Source organism: Aplidium turbinatum, chromosome 1 (genome assembly GCF_918807975.1).
Source record: "Aplidium turbinatum chromosome 1, kaAplTurb1.1, whole genome shotgun sequence".
NCBI classification, from domain to species: Eukaryota; Metazoa; Chordata; class Ascidiacea; order Aplousobranchia; family Polyclinidae; genus Aplidium; species Aplidium turbinatum.
The window spans coordinates 43,676,863-43,703,005 of NC_137472.1; the positions used below are offsets into that span (position 1 = coordinate 43,676,863).

At 38.7% G+C, this 26,143-nt stretch overlaps 1 protein-coding gene across 1 annotated transcript in view; it reads right to left on the bottom strand.

Moving 5' to 3' along the window:
• The window catches only part of LOC145766151 (basement membrane-specific heparan sulfate proteoglycan core protein-like), a 42,208-nt gene extending 16,772 nt beyond the window's left edge, over positions 1–25,436 (bottom strand). The window contains exons 1-36 of the mRNA XM_082577809.1: positions 25,416–25,436; positions 24,788–25,031; positions 20,356–20,465; positions 19,797–19,858; positions 18,769–18,950; positions 18,493–18,601; positions 18,084–18,253; positions 17,393–17,515; positions 16,494–16,622; positions 16,015–16,204; positions 15,770–15,927; positions 15,451–15,575; positions 15,040–15,252; positions 14,518–14,703; positions 14,075–14,193; positions 13,393–13,531; positions 12,837–13,076; positions 12,177–12,317; positions 11,838–12,029; positions 11,377–11,556; positions 10,938–11,056; positions 10,599–10,710; positions 10,000–10,110; positions 9,361–9,581; positions 8,530–8,662; positions 8,022–8,165; positions 7,487–7,675; positions 6,682–6,867; positions 5,979–6,209; positions 5,571–5,684; positions 5,314–5,438; positions 4,576–4,721; positions 4,290–4,377; positions 3,548–3,756; positions 3,310–3,407; positions 2,696–2,879 (exon numbers count right to left, since the gene is read on the bottom strand). Coding sequence (XP_082433935.1) covers positions 2,696–2,879; positions 3,310–3,407; positions 3,548–3,756; positions 4,290–4,377; positions 4,576–4,721; positions 5,314–5,438; positions 5,571–5,684; positions 5,979–6,209; positions 6,682–6,867; positions 7,487–7,675; positions 8,022–8,165; positions 8,530–8,662; positions 9,361–9,581; positions 10,000–10,110; positions 10,599–10,710; positions 10,938–11,056; positions 11,377–11,556; positions 11,838–12,029; positions 12,177–12,317; positions 12,837–13,076; positions 13,393–13,531; positions 14,075–14,193; positions 14,518–14,703; positions 15,040–15,252; positions 15,451–15,575; positions 15,770–15,927; positions 16,015–16,204; positions 16,494–16,622; positions 17,393–17,515; positions 18,084–18,253; positions 18,493–18,601; positions 18,769–18,950; positions 19,797–19,858; positions 20,356–20,465; positions 24,788–25,031; positions 25,416–25,436 — 5,443 coding nt within the window. The remainder of the gene's footprint in view (positions 1–2,695; positions 2,880–3,309; positions 3,408–3,547; positions 3,757–4,289; positions 4,378–4,575; positions 4,722–5,313; positions 5,439–5,570; positions 5,685–5,978; positions 6,210–6,681; positions 6,868–7,486; positions 7,676–8,021; positions 8,166–8,529; positions 8,663–9,360; positions 9,582–9,999; positions 10,111–10,598; positions 10,711–10,937; positions 11,057–11,376; positions 11,557–11,837; positions 12,030–12,176; positions 12,318–12,836; positions 13,077–13,392; positions 13,532–14,074; positions 14,194–14,517; positions 14,704–15,039; positions 15,253–15,450; positions 15,576–15,769; positions 15,928–16,014; positions 16,205–16,493; positions 16,623–17,392; positions 17,516–18,083; positions 18,254–18,492; positions 18,602–18,768; positions 18,951–19,796; positions 19,859–20,355; positions 20,466–24,787; positions 25,032–25,415) is intronic.
• Between the last annotated feature and the right edge of the window lie 707 nt (positions 25,437–26,143).

Below are 26,143 nucleotides of genomic sequence, written 5' to 3' on the forward strand. Positions count from 1 at the left end.
CTGCAGTAGCGCTTTCATTAGTACATTTCTTTTTACAAGATAACCTTAACAAGTCTTGCCAGGAAAAATCTTTTAACGATATTTGCAGCACTAACGTTGATGAATCGAAGCATTTATTCATTCTAACCAAATAATATTAAAATCACTAAAGCCACAAAGATTTTTAAGCCGATATGCTGCTTACATGGTTAGTGCATTGACAGCCGCTAATGCTTTCTCGTGTTTAAACATCACAAGAGCTGCACACACCAGACTAAAATTAAATCCAAGAATCCAATAATAGCTGTTGTTTTTTTTAAGTTTTAAACGCAGTTATTAGTGAACACTGAGTTTATAAAAACAAGTACTTTTGAAATGTGTGGTTGTTTCATCCAAACTCTTGTCCAGCTTAAAACTCATATTTGTGAAAGCTAAAAAACGATAATTGTACTTGCAGAAACCAGAATACAAAGCCTTGCTCTTTTATGACGAAAAGTCATGTCCGTACATCAGGCACCAGATGAGCTTAAAAGTCATCTTATAAAACAATTCAATTTTCTTGCTCAGACTGTCACTACAGTACAAAGTTTCAGCAAGATCATGCGAGATGGATCAACTGTGTGTTCGTTATTTTGCTATTGTCTTGCAAGCGAAGATCAACAGAAGACTCTTTTCAGGTTGCTCATAAACAATCAAGATGGCAGATCTCAATCACGTCCTTGGATCAAATCTCACCAACTCATTGGCATTTGGTAAGGAAGTAGGCTATTGCAAGAGTTTCTTCATGTCAAATCAACCTCAATGAACACGAGCTAATACAAATAAATCCGATGTTTGCATCATTGTCATAAAAGTTCTTCTTTGCTTTGTTAAAACGTAATTAACAACTTATTTCTCAGTGCTCTTCCTGTTATGGAATGGAATGCTACCATAACAACTTGGAAAGAGTCATTCACTATTTTGTTAAAGCATCACTTCATATAAACAAAACTTTTCATTCCACTGCGGTTGTTATTCAAAGTATCTGTTGTAAAAATCGATTCAAAATGCTCTACACCAGGGGTTCCCAACCTGTGGGCCATGAGCCTTTTTCAAGGGGGGCCATGGAAAAATTTGAAAAATAATAATTTTTTTAATTTATCATCTCCAACACTATATAACAAAAGAAATAAATTAAAATTTAATAAAAATACTAGTACATTTTTGCCCAAATTTTCATGAAATGGTGTTTAATTCCCGGTTGTTTCAAAAATAATACTATAAGATTTCTATGTAAAGTTGTAAACAGTTGCAAGGTATAAACACGTTTTTTAATTAAAATAACGTTTCTTAATTTTTTCAAAAGGTTGAAAAAATAGGGGAGCCATTGATTTTTCAAATTTTTCAAAGGGAGCCACGGTGTAAAAAAGGTTGGGAACCCCTGCTCTACACTGATCTTAACAATAAGCTGAGTCTGCACATTGAACAAATCTACATTCCCTTTAACCTTTAACTCATAGCAAAGGCGGCTATTATCAAACTTAGTTGATTAACCATTTGAGTGCACAATGCAGCATGCAAGTTGTTAGAAGACTGTTGAGATGTCAACCACTGTACTGCAGCACTGACACATTCTCGCAGCTTCACTCAACCATTAGTCAGCATTCCAAAGAAGTAGTTGTGATGATTGTGACATCAAGAAAGAACATGCTTTGGAAACCATGCACATTGCACAACTACCCGACTAGAGAGTAATCTCAAAGACATTGCAACCAAAAATCAATAACTGTTGATCATCTCTGCCATTGCATTGTTTGAAAATGGAAAAGTTTATGTAAGAGACTTTAGTTTCAATTGGTTTAACGATTCATGCTCAAAAAAATGTGAAAAAAAACTTAAAAGATTCAAAGCGCAGTCATTATTAAAACATGTTTGTCTGGTTGTTTGCAACTAAACAGTCAGATTTGTGCAACGTTACACAAACGTCTCATTTAGTGTTATTGATGAAAACATCTCTCTCTGTAGGTATCATGGCTGATACAGCCCTCGATGTACAATGATGTTCCAGTTTGATCGATCTCGTGCGTCTTGCCAAATTTTAGTAAAGGTTTTTGATTTGTGGTTGAAAATTGTGCAAAAATGTGAATCTTTGAGCTCCTCTTGACCGCTTTCCTTGACCGATGAAAACATAGACAAGACTCAAGAGTAAATCCAAGCCAACTAAATCAGTCCTAAGTTGATATACCGTTTGTAGACGTTAAAATAATGAAAAAAGGATTCATTTAGTTACATGAGCAAAACAGAAAGGATTAGTTAAACTGAACGATAAAATCAAGGCAACAATACACATAAATAGCTGGCATTGAAGTTAGTACTGCATGCAATTGAGTACACAAGGCAGCATACTAAAAGTGGCATACCGTATAAAGAACCAAATTGCAAAGTGGAAATACACAATTCGCGTCCTTAATATTTCGTTAATTCAAAATTAAATGATTTATGACGTTGTGTGGGTAGCATTAAAACAGGACTTGGCGTAAATTGTAACTTTGATGTCAACTTACTTAAAAAACATGGAGGAAAAATTCGGAAATCGGTATTCTGTTGAATATTATGCAATATTATTCACTACAGAGAGTCAGCTATGCTGACTGATGACGGATAAGTCTATGCACGGCAAAAAACAATAAAAGTGGAACAGGTAAGTGCAAACCAGAACAAACCAGTAAGCGCTAACCTTCCACGACCAGCAAGGTCGCGGTTTCTTGATCCGTACTGTACATATTTGATCCTGTACATATGTACGTTCCAGAGTCTGTTGGTTGTACATTCGTTATATGTAGGATTCCGTCGAAATCTGTTACCCTTGACAATGGCAGCATGTCATTCTGTTTCGTCCATGAAACAATAAAAGCTGGCATCTGTTGAAAAAATGAAATTGACTCAATTGCATGCAAGCAAATGCTATTTCGATATAGACTTTCGATGAGCTAATAACAATAAATTACCACAGTGGCTGTTTATGGATCTTGCTGTTTAGATTCCAGTGGTTGTTAAATTTCTTCCAATAAATTAAATATATTTCTTAAAAGCAGACCTTTGATGCAACAAACACGTAGCCTATAGCTACTAGTTGCATTGCACTTCTGTGTACCTCTATAGGCAATACATTGTTTGATTTGCCTACACTTTTTCTATGTTTTGAAATGTTTTTGTTAGTTCAATTTCTTGTTAAAGTTTCTCCGGTCATAACCTACTCAAACCAAATACTTCGTCAGCATTGACTACGATCGCTTTTGGCTTTGGCAACAACAAAACAGGTACAGTGCAACGAAAACCCACAACATCTACCTTGCTAGTGGCCGTGCATACAAAAGAAACTTCAGAACCAACTCGGACCCGAACCTGACTTGGCTCTTCAACTCTCACCTTGATCATCGGATTTTCTCCTGCGTTAAAGACATTTTACTTAAATAGGAAGAGTATTATGTGGGATTTTAAGTCTAAGTTTTACGTTTTGGACATAGAGAAAGATAATGCGTTGCACATATTATCATGACTTGTCAGAAACTAGTCAATAAAATCTTACTTGCAAGTGTGATGACTGCTGAGTCACTGTCAAAGCCAAACTGGTTTCTTGCCGAGCACTGATAGGTTCCAGCTTGCGCGGCAGTGAAGGCTGGGAATCGTAAAGTTCGTTTTGAACTGCTCACCACAACCCCTCGTGGCAAAGGACCAGCATTGGAACCACCAAGACGCCATATCACAGCAACACGGCTTGGGGAATTGACATGGCAGCTATTGACAAAGAAACGCATAAAATTCAAAAATAAGAAATCTGACGAAGCAAGACAGTGTAGAAGTAGATGCCAGTCGTAAGCTAAAAAGATGCGTTAAAAAAAACGAATCCACCAGGCGACAAAAAAGCTATTGTTCGGCGTGATTTTTTCTCATGCATGGTGTCGCATTTCCTTGTGACCCAATTCCCCTAGGGCCTAGACCTTCGAGGTACGAATGTCCTTATCTTTAGTTAGAAGGTACCGCGAATATAATAAATTGTGTTTTTACTTTGTCGCGGCAATGTGTTACCGCAGCCAAACTACTGTAATATCACAAAGTTTGCAAAACCTCTGAGAACGAAGTAGGCAAATCAGAAGCATTAACTTTGTGCATTTATTTTGATACGACAAAAGATTGTGTTGACTTCACATACTGCATTTATACTCGATACTACACGCAAACATTTGCTTCATCTTTAGTCTGCCTTTTTTGCTGAAAAGTGCGGTGACTGCAATGAACATTGAACAATAGTCAGCATTTCGACAACTCACCGAATTACTATGCTGGCGCCTTCTTTTGCGTTTACGCTCTTTGGAGATACGTCCACTTCTGGCGAACGACCTGGTTCTGGCCTTGTGTCTGTTGGATAGGTAAACATGAGCAAACGAAGAATATTTCATGATATTTACTAAGACACGCAAGCTGATTATCTTACATGCAGGCTGGTCCCAGCTGGCAAAATATGTTATCCTCAGATTGATTTAACGTCTGAAGTCAACACAGATTTTGTGAGCTGGGGTAGTCTTGAAAGACTGGTAAAGAAACGACATTACGCACCTCTTCTTTTGCATAAACCTCCAGCTGAAGGATACCCCTCATAACCAGGAGCACAAGTTTCACATCGCTGCCCGGTGTAGCCCTCTTTGCATGAAGTACACATGAGAGAGTCGGTGGACGGATCCAAACGGCAAGAATCCGAAAAACTAAAACATCAGTCCAGTAATCATATTTTGCTTTGTTTTTACTTTGTTCTAGCGTTTTGTGATGTTGACTTAATTAGATAATTATTCCCTTGTACGCCTTTTCTGTGCTTTACCCTTCAGCTGTTATTTGTTACTTCTTCTTGTGAGCAACGCACCTTCATTATAGAATCGTTCTTTGTTCAGTAGAACCAGCTCAGTGGTAGATCTGAGTTCTATACCAAGTGGAATTATACCGATGACTTTAAAAACGGTACTGATTGGATTCTTCCTTGCATAACGCAGCGTGAATAAGTCGGGTAATTATGTGGTGACATCGTAAATATAACACAAAAATTGAAAAGGAGTCTGTCGCTAAAAGACCTTAGCCGTTTAAGCTGGCTAAAACTTCAGAAACATCAAAGTTGTCTGTTCCAGTTTCATGGCAACTCCAACAGCGAATTGGTTTTTGAGAAAAGGACGTGGCAGCATCTGCTGGGAGCTTATGACACAAATAACCTCAGTGCAAGCCTCAACAGCGCATATATGAATCATTGTCGCTTATGTCAAGTTGCAAAGGTGGTGGTTAGATAAGAAAAAAAATATCGTCCTTCACCTGTTGGCTCCTGTGCCCGGGCAAGTACATGGACGACAGTCATTCGGATTACCTCGGGTTGCGTCCCCGAAGTAGCCAGGCGCACACACTTCACAGCGATCTCCCATAGTGTTGTCACGACAGTTCTGTTGGATTCAAATTAGACGTTGAATTTTTTTGGACTAAGATGTTCACGATATCTTCGCAAAACAGAGAGTTCTCTGTGAAAAATCATCGCAATGTCAAAGGTTGGTTCAGTCAACTGACACAATACATACAATGCAAATTCCAGACTCCGAGTCACAGAGATCAGCGTGTCCATTGCATTGGCAAAGATGACAAACTCCAAGGTAGATTCCACTTCCAGACCTCGTAAACCCTGCGGCACAATCCTGCGTGGACGAAAAAAGTATAAACTTTTCAAAACAAGATAGGAAATAAGCAGCATTTCAGTTACCTTGTTTGGTTCAATGATCAGGCCTACAGTCCAAAGATGTGACCAACAAATAACAAACTAACCACGACAAATGGTGCTTTGTACGCGTACTGACAGTAAACTGAAACCCAACGAAAGGGCATAGTTGTTCCCCTGGTATGGTACGCAATCGGCTCAGCACTGGCAACCAAGAAGGCTACGTGGTGCAAAAAAGTAATGTTGCTTAAAATGTGTTTGTAAATTGACCTACCTCACATGACAAGCCCTCGTATCCGTTTGGACATTCGCATTGTTCAACTTCGTATGCCGGTTCTGACATCAAGACACTTTCGCTGGCCGTTTCCATGGCAACATCCGATATGCTGGTGCGCAGCATGGTGGGTGAGTAGGTGGCTCGTATCAAAATGGCTTCGACATCGGCAAGAACCATAAGCAAGTCTTGACGGGTGGCAGGCTGTCCGTCCGCTCGGTGCCAGCGATTCTGTAACAACAGTTCAAGTTCAGCAAGGTTACACAAATAACCGATTCTTGTCATCTTCAAGAGCATTGAGCACTAAAGTGGTTCGTACCCAGATAGAAAATGAACTATTTGTCACATTGAAACAACATCGGCAGACGTATGGGTACGAGATCATTTAAGGTCAAACAGGTATCATTAAAGTAGCGGTTTTATTGGAAGAAATGAGACAGCCGAAGGGCATGACGTAGGTCGATTAATTAAAAACTTAAAGTTAATACGGTACTGCGCTTCATGCAACAGATAAGCGATAAAATCTTTTTTCACACCATTTCGATCATATACAGGCGTAACAGTTCCATCAACAACAAAATTACCAATGGCGATTTCAAAATTCTACTCGCAAGCCCAAGCTGTCAGCATACTTTAAGCACAAAAGAATTTCTAACCGTTTCATCAACAAAGCAAAATCCTGCGATGAGAAGATGTAAGTTACCTCTCTGAAAACTATCGATCTGTCCATGACAACGTTGGGACGGACAAGAGAGTTTCTGCCGGAAACAACCGTCATGATGGTAATGTCATTCCCTGTCAGAATAACGTCAGGATCGCTGGTAGGAACGGAAGTTACGTAATTTGTGTATGACGTTTTGTATCGAAGCTTTCCTCCGTAAGATACGATCTGCAAGAAACCCAAAAGAGAAATAAGAGGAGGCAGTTAAAGAGAGCAGATAGAAATAAGAGAAGCAGTTAAATATTAATGTTAAATTTTCTTGCTTGATCAAGCAATACACTTTCTACGACGTCCTTATTGAGTGAAAACAATAAAAATGTCCGTCTATAAACGCATTATTAGAAATTAGTGAATACGATTTGTTATTGCTGTCGTGAGTTCTTCACTCATGTTATAAATACCGTGAAGGTTGCCGCAATGAATACGTGCTTCTAGTAAGAGGTGATCCTGCGGACTTCTAAATACAAATGAAATCCTACCAACTTTTTTGAAAGCAGAAACTATTGAGTGTTGTTTTGTTTTGCATGTGCTGTAGCACAATGGTACTTTGCAAGGTGGGTGGGTATTGGGTAAGGGAAGCAACCTGTCATCCACACATTATACGTTGTATTAATTGAATGCGACATTAATTGAAATTGTGTGACATTACTAATTGAATGTGAATTGCGACAATACGGTGTGAATATCCTGAATATACTTTTCGAAGGATAGGCTGTCGTCGGCTGACCACTGTGGTTCACACCACCTCTCAAAATGCATGAACCTTAGATGTGCACACCGCAGTTACCTTGTTGCCTATGTATTCTTCAGGTGCTTGCCAATAATAAGCTCCTCCACTTCTAGGAAGCGTGTCAGCTCTTGGATATGATAACGTCCGTCCCTGGTTGAGCAGATCAAATCCATTTGATATCTGAGTGCGACGTTCTCGTTGCGTCAGAACGTAGCCGCCGTAATCACTGGCAAAGTCAGAGGTCACCTGAAGAAAGTAAAGGCTGGAGGTGACGCAAGGAAAATATTAAAATGCGTAACGCAAGAAATTGTTACAAAGAATAGAAACTGATAAAGATATTTATAACTTCAGCGTGACAAATGTGTTAATACACGATTATGTACTTTGTAATCCATGTGTATTTACATAAAATCATTAGATCTCTTCTCTATAGTTTAGCTTTAACCAAGCCGGCTATAAATCGCTGCAGAAATTTTGTAAAGATAAACGCAACTTCAAAATATGAAACAGTCTTTCTTGCATCGAATCAATTCTTGTAAAAACGGGGTTTTCTTAAAAATAAACTGTATCAAGACAACCACAAAGCGATCACCTCGTTTCGTTTGTAAGTCGACGATGTGCATTGTCTTGCCACGCCCATACAAAAGCAAGGCAGGCATCCACCGGCTTCATTTTCAATGCTGAGATAGAAGAATCCTGGCTTACACTGATCACATCTCCTTCCCGTCGTGCTTGGCTGTTGAAGCAAACATTGTATTTGTTTACTTTCGTACAGATTCACAAACAAGGGTGAAAGTTGTTTAAGATTATTGCTTCAAACTATGGCCACTCAAATGTATTTTATCGCCATTTCAAGAGAAGAAGATAGCAGTTCCAAAATATAAAATGCAAATTTGTGAAGTTTTGTTAGCACCGAGGATGAACATTGTCAGAAAAATGTAGCAACCAACGTGGATACAGAGAAATTTAAAAAACTGGCAATGCTAAGATTGCTAGTTCAAGGTAGCCTAGGGCTAGGCTACTTAACAATACGGTAAATATTCTCACAAACAAAGTGCGTGTACGTGTTTTATTTGCTCGAAACACGAACTTCTTTCTACCTTGCAAGTACATTCTCCAAAATCATTGCACCCCCCAGGCAACGAGCCAACGGGGTCGCACTGGCAAGTTGTGTCTGTGCTACGACAAGGTGAATCTGGCACAAGGGGGTCACCAGTGTAACCGGGAGCGCACCTAAACCGGGTTAGAATGAGAAGAAAAAAAATAATTATATTATGTAAAAACAACATGACAAATTAACAAACAACTATCATTTAGCGATATTCAGCAATTATGGATAAGACAATACCAATTACTTGCCACTTGCCGAATTGCAAAACACAGAAGAACAAAATGACTATAAACGTACGACGTATGTTGTACTGTATAATTATATGTTTTACGTCACATTTTCAAGTTAGAGCTTCGGTAGAGAGTTTGTCTTGTTGAACCATAGGCATACGAAGCCGAGCAACGTGATCAAGTTTAACATATTCAAGCTTATCACATTTACAGAAACACAAACCAACGCAACAAATTAAATATTGAACGTTTTCGAGATCACAAGATGTCCTCTTCAGGAATAAACTTGAATATAAAAACAGAGAGAGAATGTTCACCAGGCATTTGATAATTAAAGTAAATTGCGTTCTTCTGGTGACTATTTACTAGGTTACCTCCTGATGTTAAAGATGATAACTAGCTTATTGTATTTCCGACGTTTCGTCAGTCAGCACGACTGACTTTATCAAGGTAGAAATACAAAAAGCTAGTTATCATCTTTAACATCAGGAGGTCACCTAGTAAGTACTCACCAGAAGAACGCAATTTACTTTAAACTTGAATATGTTAAATTTTCAACTTAGTGAGATTTTAATTGACCATGTACGTACGTTTCGCATCTGTCTCCACCGTAACCCTGTGGACAGCGATCGCATACAGGGTCGCCGATAGCATTAGCCCGACACGTGGCCACACTCCCCTGGTCCGACCTACCGTCCAAGGTCGGACACGGGCAACGTTGGCAGTCATTGACTTGTCCCACTCTGGCGTTTCCATAGAAACCATCTTCGCACACCTCGCAATGGTCACCCGCAGTGTCATGACGACAATCCTTTAAAAAAATCAAATCATTTCATTTCTACCTGTTTGAGTCGTTGATTTAGTTTAAAAACAAACGTAAATGTGCATGTACATCATAGCAATAATAGGTAATGTTGGTAATACGGTTATGTATAAAAAATGCTTCACTAGATATTAGTGAAACTTTGATAGTTGTTGCAAAGAACAAATACCAAATAAATTGCTTTGAAATAAACAGTCGTCGTCGTGTGAGCAGTAAGTTGTCCGATCATTTACCCTGCTACCACCCAGATTATGCAGTCAAAGCAAGTAAGAGTGAGCCACTACATCTTTCCGTCATGACGCCATATTCCTTGAAAAATTGCTCAAACTGATTCAACAAAACCCCCTTGATCTTTACAATTAGGATAATCCAGTAGTTTACTTTTCATTTATTTATTAAAAATTACCCTGCATATTCCATTCCTGTCACAATCACTGCTGTGTCCATTGCAATTGCAAGGCTTACAGATACCAAGAAATTCGCCGCTTTCCACACGGTAGTAACCAGAAGTACAAGTCTGTAAACGATATGTGTTCATGTTTGATTGCAGTTCAACGTTAAACCTTTATAAAAGTTTCCAGTTTTGAAAGAGGCAAACCAAGAAAGAATGGAAAGTTAGCCCAGACAGCTCTATAGATGAACACATGGTTTTGCAAGCCTTTGTTACAAAATTTATCAAGAACAAGTAACAATGTTTTAACTTTACGTAATTACAAATCAGAAAAACACTAAACGCAACTCTCAAGTGCAAAAACTAGTCGATGCAATCGGTTTCTTGCCACGCCTCTTGCAAGGGAAATTGTCACCCTGTTAACCTTTGTGATCAGGCGTGTGTCAGTTGTTCAAACAATTACAGGACAAGCAAACGCAACTGCCAGGCAAAATTTTACAAAACGCTCTTGCTATGCAATTAGAGAACAAATATTTCACAATAATGGAATACCTGAAATTAAAAGAAAAAACATACAATCGACATTAGACAAAATCACTTTATAGGTCACACACTTCACATGAGAGACCGGCATAGCCTGGGGGGCAAGAACACTCTTCAACTTTGTAGGCTGCAGTTCCTCCAGTCCGTCGAGGTGCAGCACTGTCCAGGTACAATTTCTTGATGCTGCACGATAAGAAAACCCAATCTTAATGGCGCTTAAATAGCATTTAATTATTAAAATTCAAATAAATAGTACGTAGCCTATTATTTTCAAAGGTTTGATAAACTCGATTTGCAACAAACACACGATTTTGTTGTTTTATACGAACTTGACTTTGAAGTTATTGACTATAAGGCAGTTCATAACTTTAATAACAAACTCCACATTAACTAAAATGAAAGGTCATTACGTTGTAGATCCCATGAGGGTAGAATAGGAAGATCTAATAAGAAGGTGTTCTATGTTGCTCAGTACAAGCATCAGCTCTTCCCTAGATGCTGGTGTTCCTCTGCTCGTGCGCCAGTGATTCTGTTAGGAAAAGATGGCAAAATCAAAAAATACGAATCTGTGTGTCTTTGTGTCTTGCTATCACAGTTTGGTAGTAAATAAAAATAGTAAAAGCTCAATTTACTTGAAGAGTATTTAAATAATAGATAATCATCAGATTAAAAGCCAGCACACCACAAAGTTTCTTTAACAAATGGCACAACAGATTAATTTTACCTTCTACCTCAGCACAACTTCTCCCAAGGTTGCAAAAATATACTTTAAACTGACAGAACAGGAAGTGTCAAAGAATACGCGACTTCACATTTTGCTAAATCAGCGTTTCACATTTTTTAACTCACTTCTATCAGCTCAATGACAAATCGTGTATCAACAAAAGGTTCGGGTACGATTTCACTGACATGCTCCAACACAATATCATTGCCAGAAATGATGACATTGGATGGTGTTGAAACGGCTCTTCCTCCAGAAGTCTCCGAGAACCTGATTGTATAATCAAGCTTCCCACCGTACGAAGCAAGCTGGATAAAAACATACAGTAGTTCTTGAAGCAATTTTTTTAAATTGAGAAGTAAATGACTGTTTCTACTTCACTAAATAGCTTTGTTATATGTCCAAAATGTCGACTGTAGGTAGCTCGCATCCACAGAAATGCAGCACAAAACACGTTTTGTAGTACACATCTAGTTTTTGTTGGAACTGAAATCACCAGACTGGTGGATTAGTCACAAACTTGGCCTAGAAGTCTGAAACACTTGTCCATTGCCTATTGTCTGTTGTCGATACAAGCTTCAGGAGCTACCTTGTTTCCAGTGAAGGTCTCAGGAAGCATCCAATAACGAATGTCGTCAGGTCGATCGCTTAAATACGCCGTCACTTCCGGTTGATTCCCTCCATCCAAGGATTCTTCGAAACGCAGATCGTCGCGGAAGGTTTCGCGAGAGTTAGCGTCGACAATCGCGAACTCAGTGACGCTTTGAAATCTAGGTTCAATCTGCAAAACAGAAATAGAGTATAACAAATGGAACAAATTGTAAAGAGTAACCACCTACCTCATTGTTAAAACTTTAACTTTTAAAGTGTTTGTTTTCCTATTGAAATACAATTCGTCATAAAATAGACTTATTTAAGGTGCACTCACGTTGGTGATATTCCATTTAGTGCTGTTGCATGTGTCCGACACCCCCATGCAGAAGCATTCTAAACAGCCATCTGGATTTTCCTCTGATAAGAAGTAGTATCCAGGCTTGCACTCGTCGCACTGCGGTCCTTGACATCCGGGCTGATACAAACAATATAAATCAGGTTTTCAAAGTTTACTTGAGTTAAGATTCTTGTCAAATTTGCACACACGAAATGCAGACCCAAGTGTTGATCTAGTAATGGCTTCAGTAGAAGTGAATATGACAGAAAACAAGAGGATTTGAGGAATCTAATCAATAAATGAAGAGCCTAACATGTGGATACTAAACTCATGTCCAGCAAACGTTTCGAAAATTATACAGTTACTATCTTGAGTTATTGAATTCTGAAGCACTAAAGATGGCTCCAGTACCACTGAAGATGAAAACAGTCTAGTTTTTGAAACTTTTGTTAACATGAGCATCGTATCTACATTTTGGGCTCTTTATGTTTTAATTCGCTTGACCAGGCGTTCTAACCATTTTTATCCTAACTTACGAAATTTAATGAAATTGATAGGCCGCGGGTAAAATCAATTAATTTAAACTCAGCCTTCACCTACAAACTGAATGGTTCATAATATGTGAAAGAGTTGCTATTGCTTTATGTAAATACCGACCTTGCAATCACAAACGTGTCCCAAATTAATTCCTATGCTTCCTGCAACGTTGCAATCAGTGTCAGGATAGCGCGTACATCCTCCCTCGTACGGTGTGAACCCTTCAGCGCAATCCAAGCAATCCTTTCCGGTGTAGCCGACTTCACATACTATCCCTGCAGTTGATCCCCCTTGCTGCCCTGATAGGCATCTACCGACCATGGGGCCAGACAGAACCCGATCAAACCCAGGTGAACAATTCTGGAACGGAGCAATAGATGGTTGTGTAAAAATTGTTGTTGGACAAGTTTTGTTTCAAGCTGCATAAAACAGAAATCAAAACTTCAGTAGAAATAATATCCTTTTACGCTACAGACTAAATAAAAAATTGAAATGTGTACATCTGAAATCTTTTGAGTTGGCGTTCTGCCAAGTGACAACTGAAAAATGTAACTGGTTGCAACATTTTAGACTGGTGTCGGATGGGTAATAGAAAAAAGTAATGGTCAAAGACGAAACAACCATTAGGATACTCTCGAGCAAACATAAGACGATAATTATGAACAACTCATCACACCTCGCAAGAAAGTCCTTCATATCCTTCCGGGCAGACGCATTCTTCAACGGCATACGCTATCACGCCGGCTTCCTGGGTGTCGCTCTCGCCTTCACGAGGTGGAATTTGGTCGGCAACTAACAGCTTCACGTCACCAATTCTGAGAAAGCAGTGTTTACCCCAGTAAAAAATTCGTTTTTTTTATACTGATTCAACGTCTTCAGACGTTAAATCAGACGTATTTCTTTCTGACTTGAACGTGTTCCGCATTGCATACAGCATTGATGTCCAGTCAAAAAAAATTGTCATTTTTACATTGTAAAATCATGTAAAAATAACGAATTTTGCTAGCTGTTGATGATACTTCATAAAAAATCGACCTAGTCCACCATTCAGGCCTGCACTCTATTTCTAAAATTGAAACTTTGCAAACAAAAACAAATTCTGTTTTCAGCTTTTATCGATGTTAATTTGTCGTGCAGGTCAGGCTAAGTTGGGTAGTCTATTCATGGTTGGAGCAACGTTTACAAACATATAGATTAGAACAGCATCAAATCTATTTGAGGGAACCCTCAAAGGGCAAAGTAGACTCATGGTCGTTCTAAAACAGTGGCAGACTCGAGATTTGCATGGACACTCAGCACAACAAGACAACCACAAACAATCATGAATCAACAGTAAAAAATCTATGATGATATCATACCCTGTGCTGAGCATAGATTTATCATAGACAGTTCTCAATAGGATTCGGTCTAGCTTTCCTAACACGTTCAACATTTCCTCTCTAGACACGGGCTTGCCGTCGGCAGTTTTGAATTGTTCCTGCGCCAAAGAAAGAAATTCGATTTTTCGCTGCAGTGCTGAGAATCAAACAAGATCTCTATCAACTGTACAAACATAACTTGAACTCGTTGTCCACAAGACCGATGCTAATAAGATAAATGTTGAAGGATGTTCGGGACAACATGTTGTTACCTCGGCAAACCCAGCTGGCTAAATTGGTGCTTTTTACATTGAATCAGCGTCTGCAGACTTTGAATCAATGCAGCAAGCATCAATTTTACTAAAAGAGTAGACTAGATAATTTACGTTGATTAAATGTAAAAATTAATAATGCACACTCAGACATTTAACAAGGAAACCAACTTCTTCAAGAACAACTTCAGTCTTGTGCTTGATCGCCGCCTCCGGGTGAGGTTCTTGACTTTTGTAATGTAACTTTTTTCCGTTTCCCTCGAGAATGACGTCACTGTGATTTGTCGGGGTACTCGGGATATGATACGAAGTGTTGTAACTGAAGGAAAACGTCAAAGTGCCACCGTAGCTGTTTATCTGTTAAAAAAAAAGAAAAATACGCTGCATTTGGTGGCATCTATCTACAATACACGTGAGCAATCGTAGCTGCCACGAGATTGCGTAGCAAATTATACAAACACAGGAAAATCTTGTTTCGAAGATTTGAACCTATGAACTTAACAATGTATGTCTTGTCCATTAAAATTCACCAAATAAGTCTTAAGGGTCTCGGTACCTCAAGCAGTGCGTTCCACGTAACCGGTGCCAAGTTACTAACAACAGGTTGCTGTCATGTCAAAAGAGCTGAACTGCACTTTACACGTAATTTCTACGTAACGCTTTGAAAACACAACTTTTTAACAATGTCCCAACCTTCGCTCCCAAAAACTGCGCTGGCAAGCTCCAGTAATGTGCCGCAGCTAAAAATCTTTTGGATAAATCAATAAGCTGTAGTTCCCGAGCAGGTGGATTGACATCAATTTGGTTTTCGGTGATCGGTTTCGATCTTTCAGGATCCCCATCCACATCTTCAGGTTGCAATGTTACTCCTTGCTTGTCATCAGGTTCGGTGAATTCTATTCCCACCTGTAAAATTACCACATAATGTATGAGCCATTAAAATGTTATTACAAGTAGCTTAGAAAAAGAAGCTAATCAAAGAGACAATGGTAGTAAAACAATTCTTTTATGTTCAACTAGATCTTAAAAACATGTGAATGAACTTGCAAGAATCTGTACAAACTTTACAAGCACAACTTGCTCAAACAAAACTAACTACAGTACCTTAGAAAATTGAAGTTTACTGGATGAGCATTGGTCAGTGACTCCAAAACAGTAGCATGGCTTGCATTCGTCTGGGTAGTCTGGCGATGTGTTGAATTCCCCGGGGGGACAAAAACCAGCATCACCTAGAACAAACAACAGTTAATTACCATGCTATCTATGCAAAAATATATACAGTATATCACTTGAAATCAACAAATGTTTTTCTAAACATACTAACATAACGTTTCTAAATATACTAACATAACATACTAACTAACCAAACGTAAGATATATGAAACACGATAACACTTGTTCCACTAGTAATGTGAGGACTCACCCCCAGTAGGTGCTACTGGTTCTACAGGAAACGTAGGCTCAACAGTAGGCTTGGGATTTTCCTCCACAGTGACAACAGCATCCGGAGTGCCCAATATAGACCCATTTGGATTCATGGCCTCACAAGTGTACGCTCCTTGGTCAGATGGTTTGATTTTACTAAAAGAAGAGGTAGTTTGTTTTGTTTACAAAAATATTTGCTTTGTTTTGACTCACAGCTGTCATACCTAACATTAGTTTGCTTACCGTATCGTTAATGTCCCTTTCCCATCTTTTGTTGTCATGGTAACTCGTGGAGGTGGTGGAACATTTGCCCAGTTTACCCTCCATGATATGATGGGGCTTGGAACACCGACGGCCTCACATTCCAGGGTGACTGTTTCTCCTTCCACGGCATTCACTAGGTGTTGTGGGGGAGTGATCACAATCGGAGCACCTGGAAAAGTAAAAATACTTTCATATGGAGTAGCAAATGACATGTCAAAGTCAGGAAAAACGATGCTTTAAGTTTGAAGACAAACTTGAGAACTTCGCAATTTTAGAGTGAGCTACAAGTTAAGAGTAATCATAACAGACACGTGTAATGTCATGTATTCATAAGAAACCTACAACGCATAAGAAGCTATAATGACCTTCTGCCCCAGTAGCTTAAATGAAGATGCCAAGCATTTGAAAGATGTTGTCTCACGTTTTGAAACAGCAGATAAAAAAAATGATCAACTCACTACAATCTTCTTCGTCACTGCCGTCGTTGCAATCATTCTCACCATCGCATTGGTAGCTGCTCGGTATGCAAACCTGGTTGCGACATTCAAACTGTATAGCTTCACACCTTGACTCCGGAGATGCCGTTGCTGCAGGAGAAAACCGAATGAAAACTTGGCCCATTTTGCAGGAAGCCATTATTGCACGGATCAGAAAGCAAATTATATCAATAGACAGTTGCAAAGTTGAGAGCGAACGAGTTTAGCTGCGTTTAGTGACTGATAAGCTATTATTCCAAGCCAGCAACGACTGCAGTCGTTGAATCAACGTAAAAAGTATCTGCGTATTGGCTGCTTGATTATTGACAAAGATCTTTCTGGAAATGCGAAACGGTTTTATGATAAAACCAAACCAAAGAATAGAGTCAATTAGATTTCAACTGATTGTAATCAAGACATAAAAGCAAAAGACAAATTTACACAAATAACTTGACAGGCTTGCTGTTAATCAAAGGCTTATTGCTCTTAGTGACTGCTCGCAAAGCAATAAGTCATATTGGTGTCGGCTTGGTTTTACTGTGATTAATGACTTGCCCAGTAATTATTATTTACACATCGCCGGTGAATTCGAAACCGGCTTGAAAACGGATGAATAATGTTATCCTTCTCCAATCGGGCTACAACAGCAATGGAATGAAGCTGTTACTGTTTTTGTCGCTTCTGTAGTTAAGCCTATATAGATCAAACAATAGAAAAGCACTCGTGGTTGAAGGTAAAGGTTGTTGCAGTAGGCAGAGCTCGTCGGCATTTAGGCTACTTTATGTGGTTTAGGTAGCCAGCGATGTAACGAAACCCTTATACAGGAACACACTTTAAAAAAAAAGATTGTTCGTCAGGGTGAAAGTTATCGAAAAACTCACGGCAATTCGACTCGTCATATCCGTTTCCACAATCATCATCACCATCACAACGCCAGATTTTCTGGGCGCAAACTCCGGTTCCAACACACAAGAATTCTGTGGGGTCGCACTGGTTTGCAGAAACTGTTTCAAACAAATCAGAAATAAGCGAATTGCACGTTATGAGTAAATTGCGTTCTGCGTGTGAGAACTTCTACACTAATGACTTCCCTTGGTTAGGTGGTACCATGCAAATTTCTTCGTACATTGCAATTCTTCAAGGGTTTGTTATACAGCAATAAAGTTATTTGGAAACATAAAAAAACTACATCATTTCGAAATCAAAGTTCGCAACGGTTAGATTCGAGAAAAACAAACCAAAATACAGTAGACAAAGGTAGAACTTTCTGTTTTTCATGTGACACGAGCTAAGTTCTGTTCTCTATTATAATTTATCGCTTGCGTGTGAATGAATAGCAAACACTAAACACCATCTGATACAACTACAAGTACATGTGCAAAACCATGACAAATTTTCTTAGGCTTGACATAGTAAAAATGGGCTTGCAACATTCCGAGTTAAACTAAACCGTTTAAGTAAAGCAATCTCAAGTTTGATTTTGTCAAAAACAATCCCAAGTGTTATTACAGATTGAATGATTTGGTTTGTATTTCATAGAAAACAATCTTGTAAATATATCCATGTGAGTACCTGCGCAAGAATCCGGCTCGTCGCTACCATCCAGGCAGTCCACAGTGCCGTCGCACACGTAACTTCTGTCGATGCATTGTCGGTTCTTGCACGTGGCTTGATCAAAGCGACAAGCTGGGACCTGGGTTGGGCGTGGTGGATATCGAGGTGTCGGTGTGCTTGAACCAAACCTGAACGTCATAAGAATGGTAACCGCCCAGACAGAAAAATACGTCATTTTACGTTGATTGAACGTCTGCAGACGTTGAATCAGTGAAAAAATGACGGATTATGCTGTCTGAAGGCATTGTTAAACTTGACGAAATTATCGTAACCTACTACGAAGAATTACGCCAGCCAGATATACAGCAAAAATGGCTAAGGCAGGAAACAAGACGCGAGACACAACAAGAGTACAGGTAGAACAAACCCAAGATCATCGAGACCAGGTGGGGAAAGCACTGTTGTAGTGTCTGAGGAAGGAGATTCACTTTCAGTGGGTGGTGGAACGCCTATGGGCGGCAACGTAGGACCAGGTGCTAAAAACAGAAAATTACATTTCATTTCCTGAATTTTAGTCGTTTGGCCAGGTGTGGTCTGCTGAGAAGCTAATCTATGCTGCACGAAATGCGAAATCAGTCGTTATATCAAAACAAAGATGGGAGTATATATCTCCATAAACAATGTTTCAAACAGTCGAACTTACAGCACTCCTGTCTTTCCGTGTCGATGCCAATCTGGCGAATGGAAAATCCGTCGTCACTGACCCGAAACCGACCAATATGACCTCCAGTAACCAATGACGTCAGCGCATCTGTAACGTCGTTGACAGAATGCGACATACACAATCCCACGTCAATCAAAACCATCACGTCATCTTCCAGCTTGCTGATTGGTGCAAAAACATAACAAAATTGGTTTGTTGTTCAAGCATGTGCTACAGTTGCACTCCGATCATTGCAACATCTCACACAGGTGCAGTTTTGATGGGAAAACTGCCAACATTGCTGATCGGCTTATCAAACTTACCAGACACATTCAATGTCCTTCAACGAAGTATCACTTGTCTTGGCTGTTTTTCATCAAATAAAAGATTAAACTTATATTCCACTTTGAAGTACACAAAACGTGAAGCAAGTGATTTAATAAACTTAATATCGCATTACGGATCAAATTTTGACAACACGAAAAGTGATTCCATAGAAAAAGGCCACTTGTCAAAACTCTGCAATTGGTTCTAAATCTTAATGTAATGCTGTTCAAATCTATGAGCATTAACTACAAATGCATTCCTTTCTACCGCTTGCAACATAAATACGAAAACGTAAATCATACAGATATGTAACCACAACACAGATAAATCAAGATAAGATTGGTCAAACACTTATCGTAGAAATTGCAAACGTTTCCTCTTGAGTTAAATACCACAAATGTCAGCGTCACGTATTGCTTGCAAACCAATCAAGCAAAGATGTTACAGTAAGCAGATTTTGTAATTCAATAATCGGATTGAAAGTGGGGCATGAACAAGAGTCCAGTACTTGGTTATCGGCAGAGCACTCGTCAGCACAGCGAGCATATACGTTCGCTAATTTTAGCGACGAAGCTTCGATGCACAAGATTTGTAATTGTTGCAAAATAAGCAACTTTACAGAAGTTAAACTCGTCGTATGTGCAAAGTTTTTTTTTTAAATTGTGGTACTTTGATAAAATTTAATTTCTAGCACACGCTACCTGAACATTAGGGGAGTAGCTTCGTGATAACCATCCAACTGTGTTTGCAAGTACGCTTCAACCTGCAAAGCGTAACATATCAAGTGTCATAAATAAGTGCCAATTGCGGAAACGCTACTCACAAAATCATTGTCTGGAAAAGCCGCCACGGGAGAAACACTTTTGAGAAATAATGTTTTGAATAAATTTGAGATTTTTACACGAAGAAAAAAAGAACTTTGTTAAAAAAGGATTGTGGCTGGCTCGAACTTAGAAGCGTAATTTTTCTATGAAAAACCTGTGCAGTGTGCATTGCAATGATGTCAGTATCTAAATTCTAAATGGACAAGATGGGCGCTTGAGCATTGCGGTCATTTTTCTCCAGCAATATTTTATGAGTAAATCAGCATTAAAACACCACTGAGACCTTTGTGTACTACAACATCTCACTTACCAGCCAGAAAAAAAATCCCGTTTTTGCATTGCTTCAATATCTGCAGATGTTTAATCAATGTAAAAACGTTGCTAGTTGGGACACAACAATTAATAAAGCCTACTCGAAAAAAAAATCTAAACTCACATCAACCATTATTTCATTGGATAAGTCTGCAAAGGCATCAGTGTTGTAATCCGCTAAGTCTTCGTAATACTCAATGGAATCCAAAAAGTTTATCTTTGTTCTGTACCAAACTGAAATTAAAAAATACGATGATTACAACCTAACGTAGTCAAGCATGTAGGTCTTGAATGATATAAAATTAGTTGTTCTTAAGATCGGCAATGCATCTTTTAAAGTTTTCGAAGTAGTGGCAATACACCAGTAATTGCATTTCCTTCATGATTGTTCTTTTTCGCTTAGTGGGCTGGGGAGGTGGGGTTTTCATAGTGCTGTTTTTACAACAAATTATTATTTATTTTGTGGAACTAAAGGCGGTTTGCAACATAAAACGATTGTCGTTTTGGACGGACTAGAAAAAGAAGAAATGGAAGCATTTCAGATATAATTGTCAGTCGACCACGAAGGACGCCAAAATCCACTTGTTACTTCGTTATCACTCGCCAAAGTAACAAAATTACAAGTTAGACGTGCAGCTGCGCAGATGTAAAAGCGGTGGCTGATACTATGTATCCAATTGTTCGACAAACAAGGACAACTACTGAATAGAAGCCGAGTCACATGACCAGATTTCATGTAAGCATAACGGCTACAACCCCTTTTATGAATTATAGAAAAACTATAGACACGATAAGGTTCGAACCAGCGTTATCACTTTCCAAAGCATCCAATCTATGTCATAGGTGTGATGTGATGAAATTGAAACTGTCTCGGGGATTGGGAGACTTTAATTTCATTGTCAATAACTGATTTTGAAGCTAGAATGGTGACAACAATTGTCGGCACTAGACAACAACATCTATCTTGATCTTTTCACCTATCCTGCAAATACTTGCAAGATACAGTAGATCAATTAGCATCATTGTAGTGAAAAGCAATATGTTTAGCCTATGTACTTTTATTATATGCGAAGGAAACCGAAGTGCATTAGGTAACAGTGATAATCAACAAATGACTAATCACCCGACTGAACGTCTATCACGTCACATGATGCAGCTTCCATATCAACTAACTTTAGCTACCACAAAGGTCACGCATACGCAAGACGTAGTTAATTGCAAATACGCAGGTCTGCCTGGTGAAGAGTTTGCAGTCTACAATTGTGCATTAATCACTCCAGTTGTTGAAAAGAACATGAAACTCTTCATCTCGGTAAACAGTAGATGATCAACCACTTTACGAAACGATCTGTACATAATATATTTCTTTGGTGAACCGACGCTAAAACCTCCCGTAAAATTGTACGGAGGGAGATGATGCGGAAATTAAACTGGTCTTGCGTCCTGTTCCCATGCCTTTAAAAATTATACTTGTTTTGATTTGGTTGCTCTGGATTGAAGCGATTGTTTTTCTTTACGTACTATAAAATCAAACCTTTTTTTTTTTTTTCATCAAACCTTTTATTGTTCAATTAATTTGTGCGGCATCTTTCATGCAGTCGTTCGGTTATAAGTGGTAGAATATCGTTTGCTAGTGGAGCCATCACCAAACCACATAGTGCAAACACCAGGTACAGTAAAGTCTATTTCAACTACAAATAATGTGATTAGCGTTTGAGGCCCGCAAACTGCGGGCAAATTTTCACAGCCAAATAATTCCTCAAACGGTGGCAGCAGCATGGTATTTTTTGTGCGTCACTCTAACGTCAGTGCACATGTAGACGACGTAATCTAAGAGCGTAATCGTTTGCAGAAAAACGACAAAACCACATGGCAGCAAAGATGGTCCTTAGAAGATTAGCTTTTCACAGAAAAATTTGGCAACACAGCTGTTGACAGATCCGAATCCCGTATAAAACGTTACGTCTTAACTAAAGTTGAAAAGAGCTGTTGTAAGCAGTAATTGCTCATTCATGAAGTATTACTACGTTTACGGTATGTCTCGTCTGAGTTGTCTGTACCATTTCGCTGCCAAGTGCCCAAACAACAAAGCACATCATTTTCGACATATCGAGACGAAAAACGGACACAAAAACTAGTCAGTAGACAATGTGGGCGGGATATCTCTTTGAGTGATACAGAACAAAACTCACTGTGCAAGCAATAGCGTTAAAGCCACGGCACACGAGTAATAGCTTCAACATCACTACGGGAAATAGTGGTGTGTTTTGTTCACATCAATCTCAAGATAACCTTAGACCTCGGTTTGATAAACAACACTGCAAAACAAAATGTCATGAACTTTTTACATCCATGTCATCAATGAAAAATATATATGTTTGAAGCAATGGGGTGTATTTCATTGCTTACCAATCAAACGCATTAGATGTTTTTCAATACTTTGCTATATAAAGGTGCTGCAGTTTGTTGCAGCAGAATGTCGGTAAATATCCATCCAATAATTTTTTTAGCAAGACATTGACCAGGGTAATATTTATCAAGGCGGATTTTTACCGATTACCGTTGCAGCATAGCTTATGATTTCTATATCTAGTATAACTTCTTCCACAAATCTTAGCTTAGTGAAAGTCAAAATATAACAGAATGGTACCCAATCGTGAACTTACGCTTAGTGTTTTCATAGCTGTAGGCTTAGTTTATTGTTATGTCTATCTGGTGTGAAAAGATTAGCTTGACAAAATGTCTATTACATCGCTTCCACGTCTGGCGATAAATTTCCATACTAAATCATGCCATTACAAAACGTTATTCGAAAATACAAAGTAGTTCTTTTTGAGAAGAAGAGAGGAAATCTTCCATACTGGCCATCAAGACTTTTCCGAAAACATGTCTCGACTGCCGAAAAGCAGTACTTCTTTTTGATGATCACACTCTCAAGCATTAAATTTTATGTTTGCTTAAGTAATTATTTAATTATTAGGTGTCAGAGTAATTAAAAAAAGCAAAACACAAATGATAAGTCAATACATATGTTCTATGATCATGAAACGACAGCATTTGTCATTGGGATGAATTTAGAAAAAATTTCAAAATTTTTGTTTAAGCTGCTATCAGTACAACCATACCAGTTTTGCACGGTAGTGATGGATTAATAGAACAGCAAGCGCATGCACAGTCTTCGTTCGGGTCAAGGTACATTTTACAGAGCTCGTCCACTTTTGGTTAAATTTGTTCTAGCCATGACTTGGTTCTAGACCTCTGTCTCCAATATACTGAACCAATAAACGTTGTCTACTATGCAGACGGTTCAAGGACTTCAATCAACACATCAGCTGCAAAACCGCACAACTACGACAGAAAATATTCCTTCTTCACATCGCTTCAACGTCGCTAGATGTTGAAAAAATGTAAACACGCCAGCTTTTCTCGGCTGGTGTCTGCGTCGTCTGCTTTGAAACAGATTGGCAATCATTGCCTATTTGCTGCTTATGAAGAGATATAGAATGCATGCAGAAGCAAAATTGTATCTTTGTAAAACAATGTGATAAAGTTCAGTTGATAAATTCACGAATAACATAATTAGTTTAATAGTCCGTGACAGTTTTATGTGTTCATTTTATGTAGCAACATTCAACACAGCCAGGAAGATATATGTTGGTGCTTGGTTTAATAAAAATCTCTGAGTTCACACACCTGGGCGCAAAAACATCAAAACATATTGTAGTTTAGCTGTGAAGTTTTTCGCATCAGCGTCTTTGGAAACAATTTATATACGTATATAAACTTCAAAGCCATATTTGTGTGATTCTTTACGAAAGGCTTTTCTTTCGAGAACTAAACACTAACGCAAACAATGAAAGGATATTGAATAGATCGGTAAGGTCCACTTTTCCAACTAAATGCAACTTATCGTCACGTTAAAATAACAGTGTAAAGTACTCATGAAAATTTCACATCACACAGTCACACTGTATATTGGCGATGTGATCTGATAGTCCACATTTTCAAGGTGCAACTTCAGACCAAAAATTTGTAATATCGCCACCCACACAGCGACTCAGGGTAAGCACTGTTGTTGTTACAGCACACAACACTAAAGTTCATGAGTTAAATTTGACTCCTCATTCGTGAAATACTCAGGATATTTCACAGTTTGGCTTAACAGCGCAGTATGTTATCAGTCATTCAATGCTCAAGAAGCAACAAAGCAACATTAGAATGATCCAGCTAGCAAAATACTTTTATATCGTTTTAACGTCTGCCAGCGTTGAAACGATTTGAAAAAGAAACTTTTACGATTGGGGTTGTAATACTCGGAATGGCCCGTTTCGGTGAGTTCGATTCGGTGAGTCCGATTCGGTGAGTCCGATCCCTTAACGGGGGATTTTTTCAATTTTTTTTTTAAATTATCGGGTACCGTAGCCTAATTATCATTGCCGTTTTAGGGTTAGGGGTTTAGGGTTAGGGTTAGGGGTTAGAGGTTAGGAACTCACCGAATCGGACTCACCGAATAGTAGCAGACCCGTAATACTTGTAGTCTAAAAATGAACACATACCCCAATCTGTTGGTGAAGTAGATGGGGGTTCAGGGACAAGAGGACTCTGTGTAACTCCCACATCAATTCTTGCATCTGGAAAAGACTCTCCACTTCCGTCAAAATCTTCGTCATCAGACGGAAAATCAGGCACTTGTCTTCTAAACCTTCTTTTAACTGCTTCTTCAGAATAAAAAGGATCTATGTTTCTTGCTGATTGAGATATGCGATGAAGTACTAGACGTTGTCGGATGACAGCTCTGTCCTAAAAAATAAAACATGGGGTAAAATAAACTATTGGCACATAAATTTTGAAAGGACTCAAACCTAGTGATGGCAGTTAATCAGAGTAGAAATGCATTATGACTACCACTAATCTGTTCATAAAAGGCAGCTACAGCATTTGGCTGCATTCTAGTTTTGCACAAAAAGTGTGTTTGAAATAGGAAAGCATTGAAGTCACTGATCGTATGTATCCAAAACAACTCTTTTATTTAAGTAATATGCGTTTTGCACAAACTCGCATGACCTAAATAGTGACAGCTTTCCAACGTGTGAATATGCTGCGTTAAGCATATGTTGCTTTCAGTAATAATGGACGAAAAAGTAGTAGATTAAAACATGAGGCAGAAACATCGATTTTGCTTACGATCTTTCTGCTGCAAGACATTACTGATGCACAGAATTCCCAACACTTGTAGCTTAAATAACTGGACTTGATAGGCTTTTGTCATTAAAAATTGAATTTGAAATCACGGAAAAACAAATTTTCAGTTTCTTTTCTAAATATCTTTGTCTTAAACACTTCGAAGACTTAATATATCACAAATCTTAGCGCAACGCTACGAACTCAAGGCCTATCCTTCATTGTAGCTTACTTTCTGCATTTCAAGAGTTACATGTAGGCCTAGCTAGATCGCTTCTGTTTCGAGTGCAAAATGACACAAAATTTGTTGCAGTTTGAAACTAAACATTTGACAGCGAGATGTAAGCAACGATTACAACGCCATGTAAATGTATTTATGTATGTAGTATTTACTGATACACTCTTTCGAAGTACAGCAGGCTAATAACAGAATCCATTATTTTTTTATACGGTTTCACTTTACGAACAGTGTAAAACAAAGGCCCAGTGAAAGTCGTTACGGTCATTAAGCTTACTTCTTCTGTATCGCTGATGCAATTTTTATGTTTCGTGACATTTAGCTTCGAAGGTGACTCTCAAATGTGCACATTCTAAACTACTAAACTTTGGCTACATTCATTTGAGTACAAAAACGCAGTGACTTGTCAACAGCACTTGCTACAATTATCCACTTGAAGTGACGCTGGCACTCCCATTTGATGAAGCTGTCACTTGTTACAATTATCTTGCGA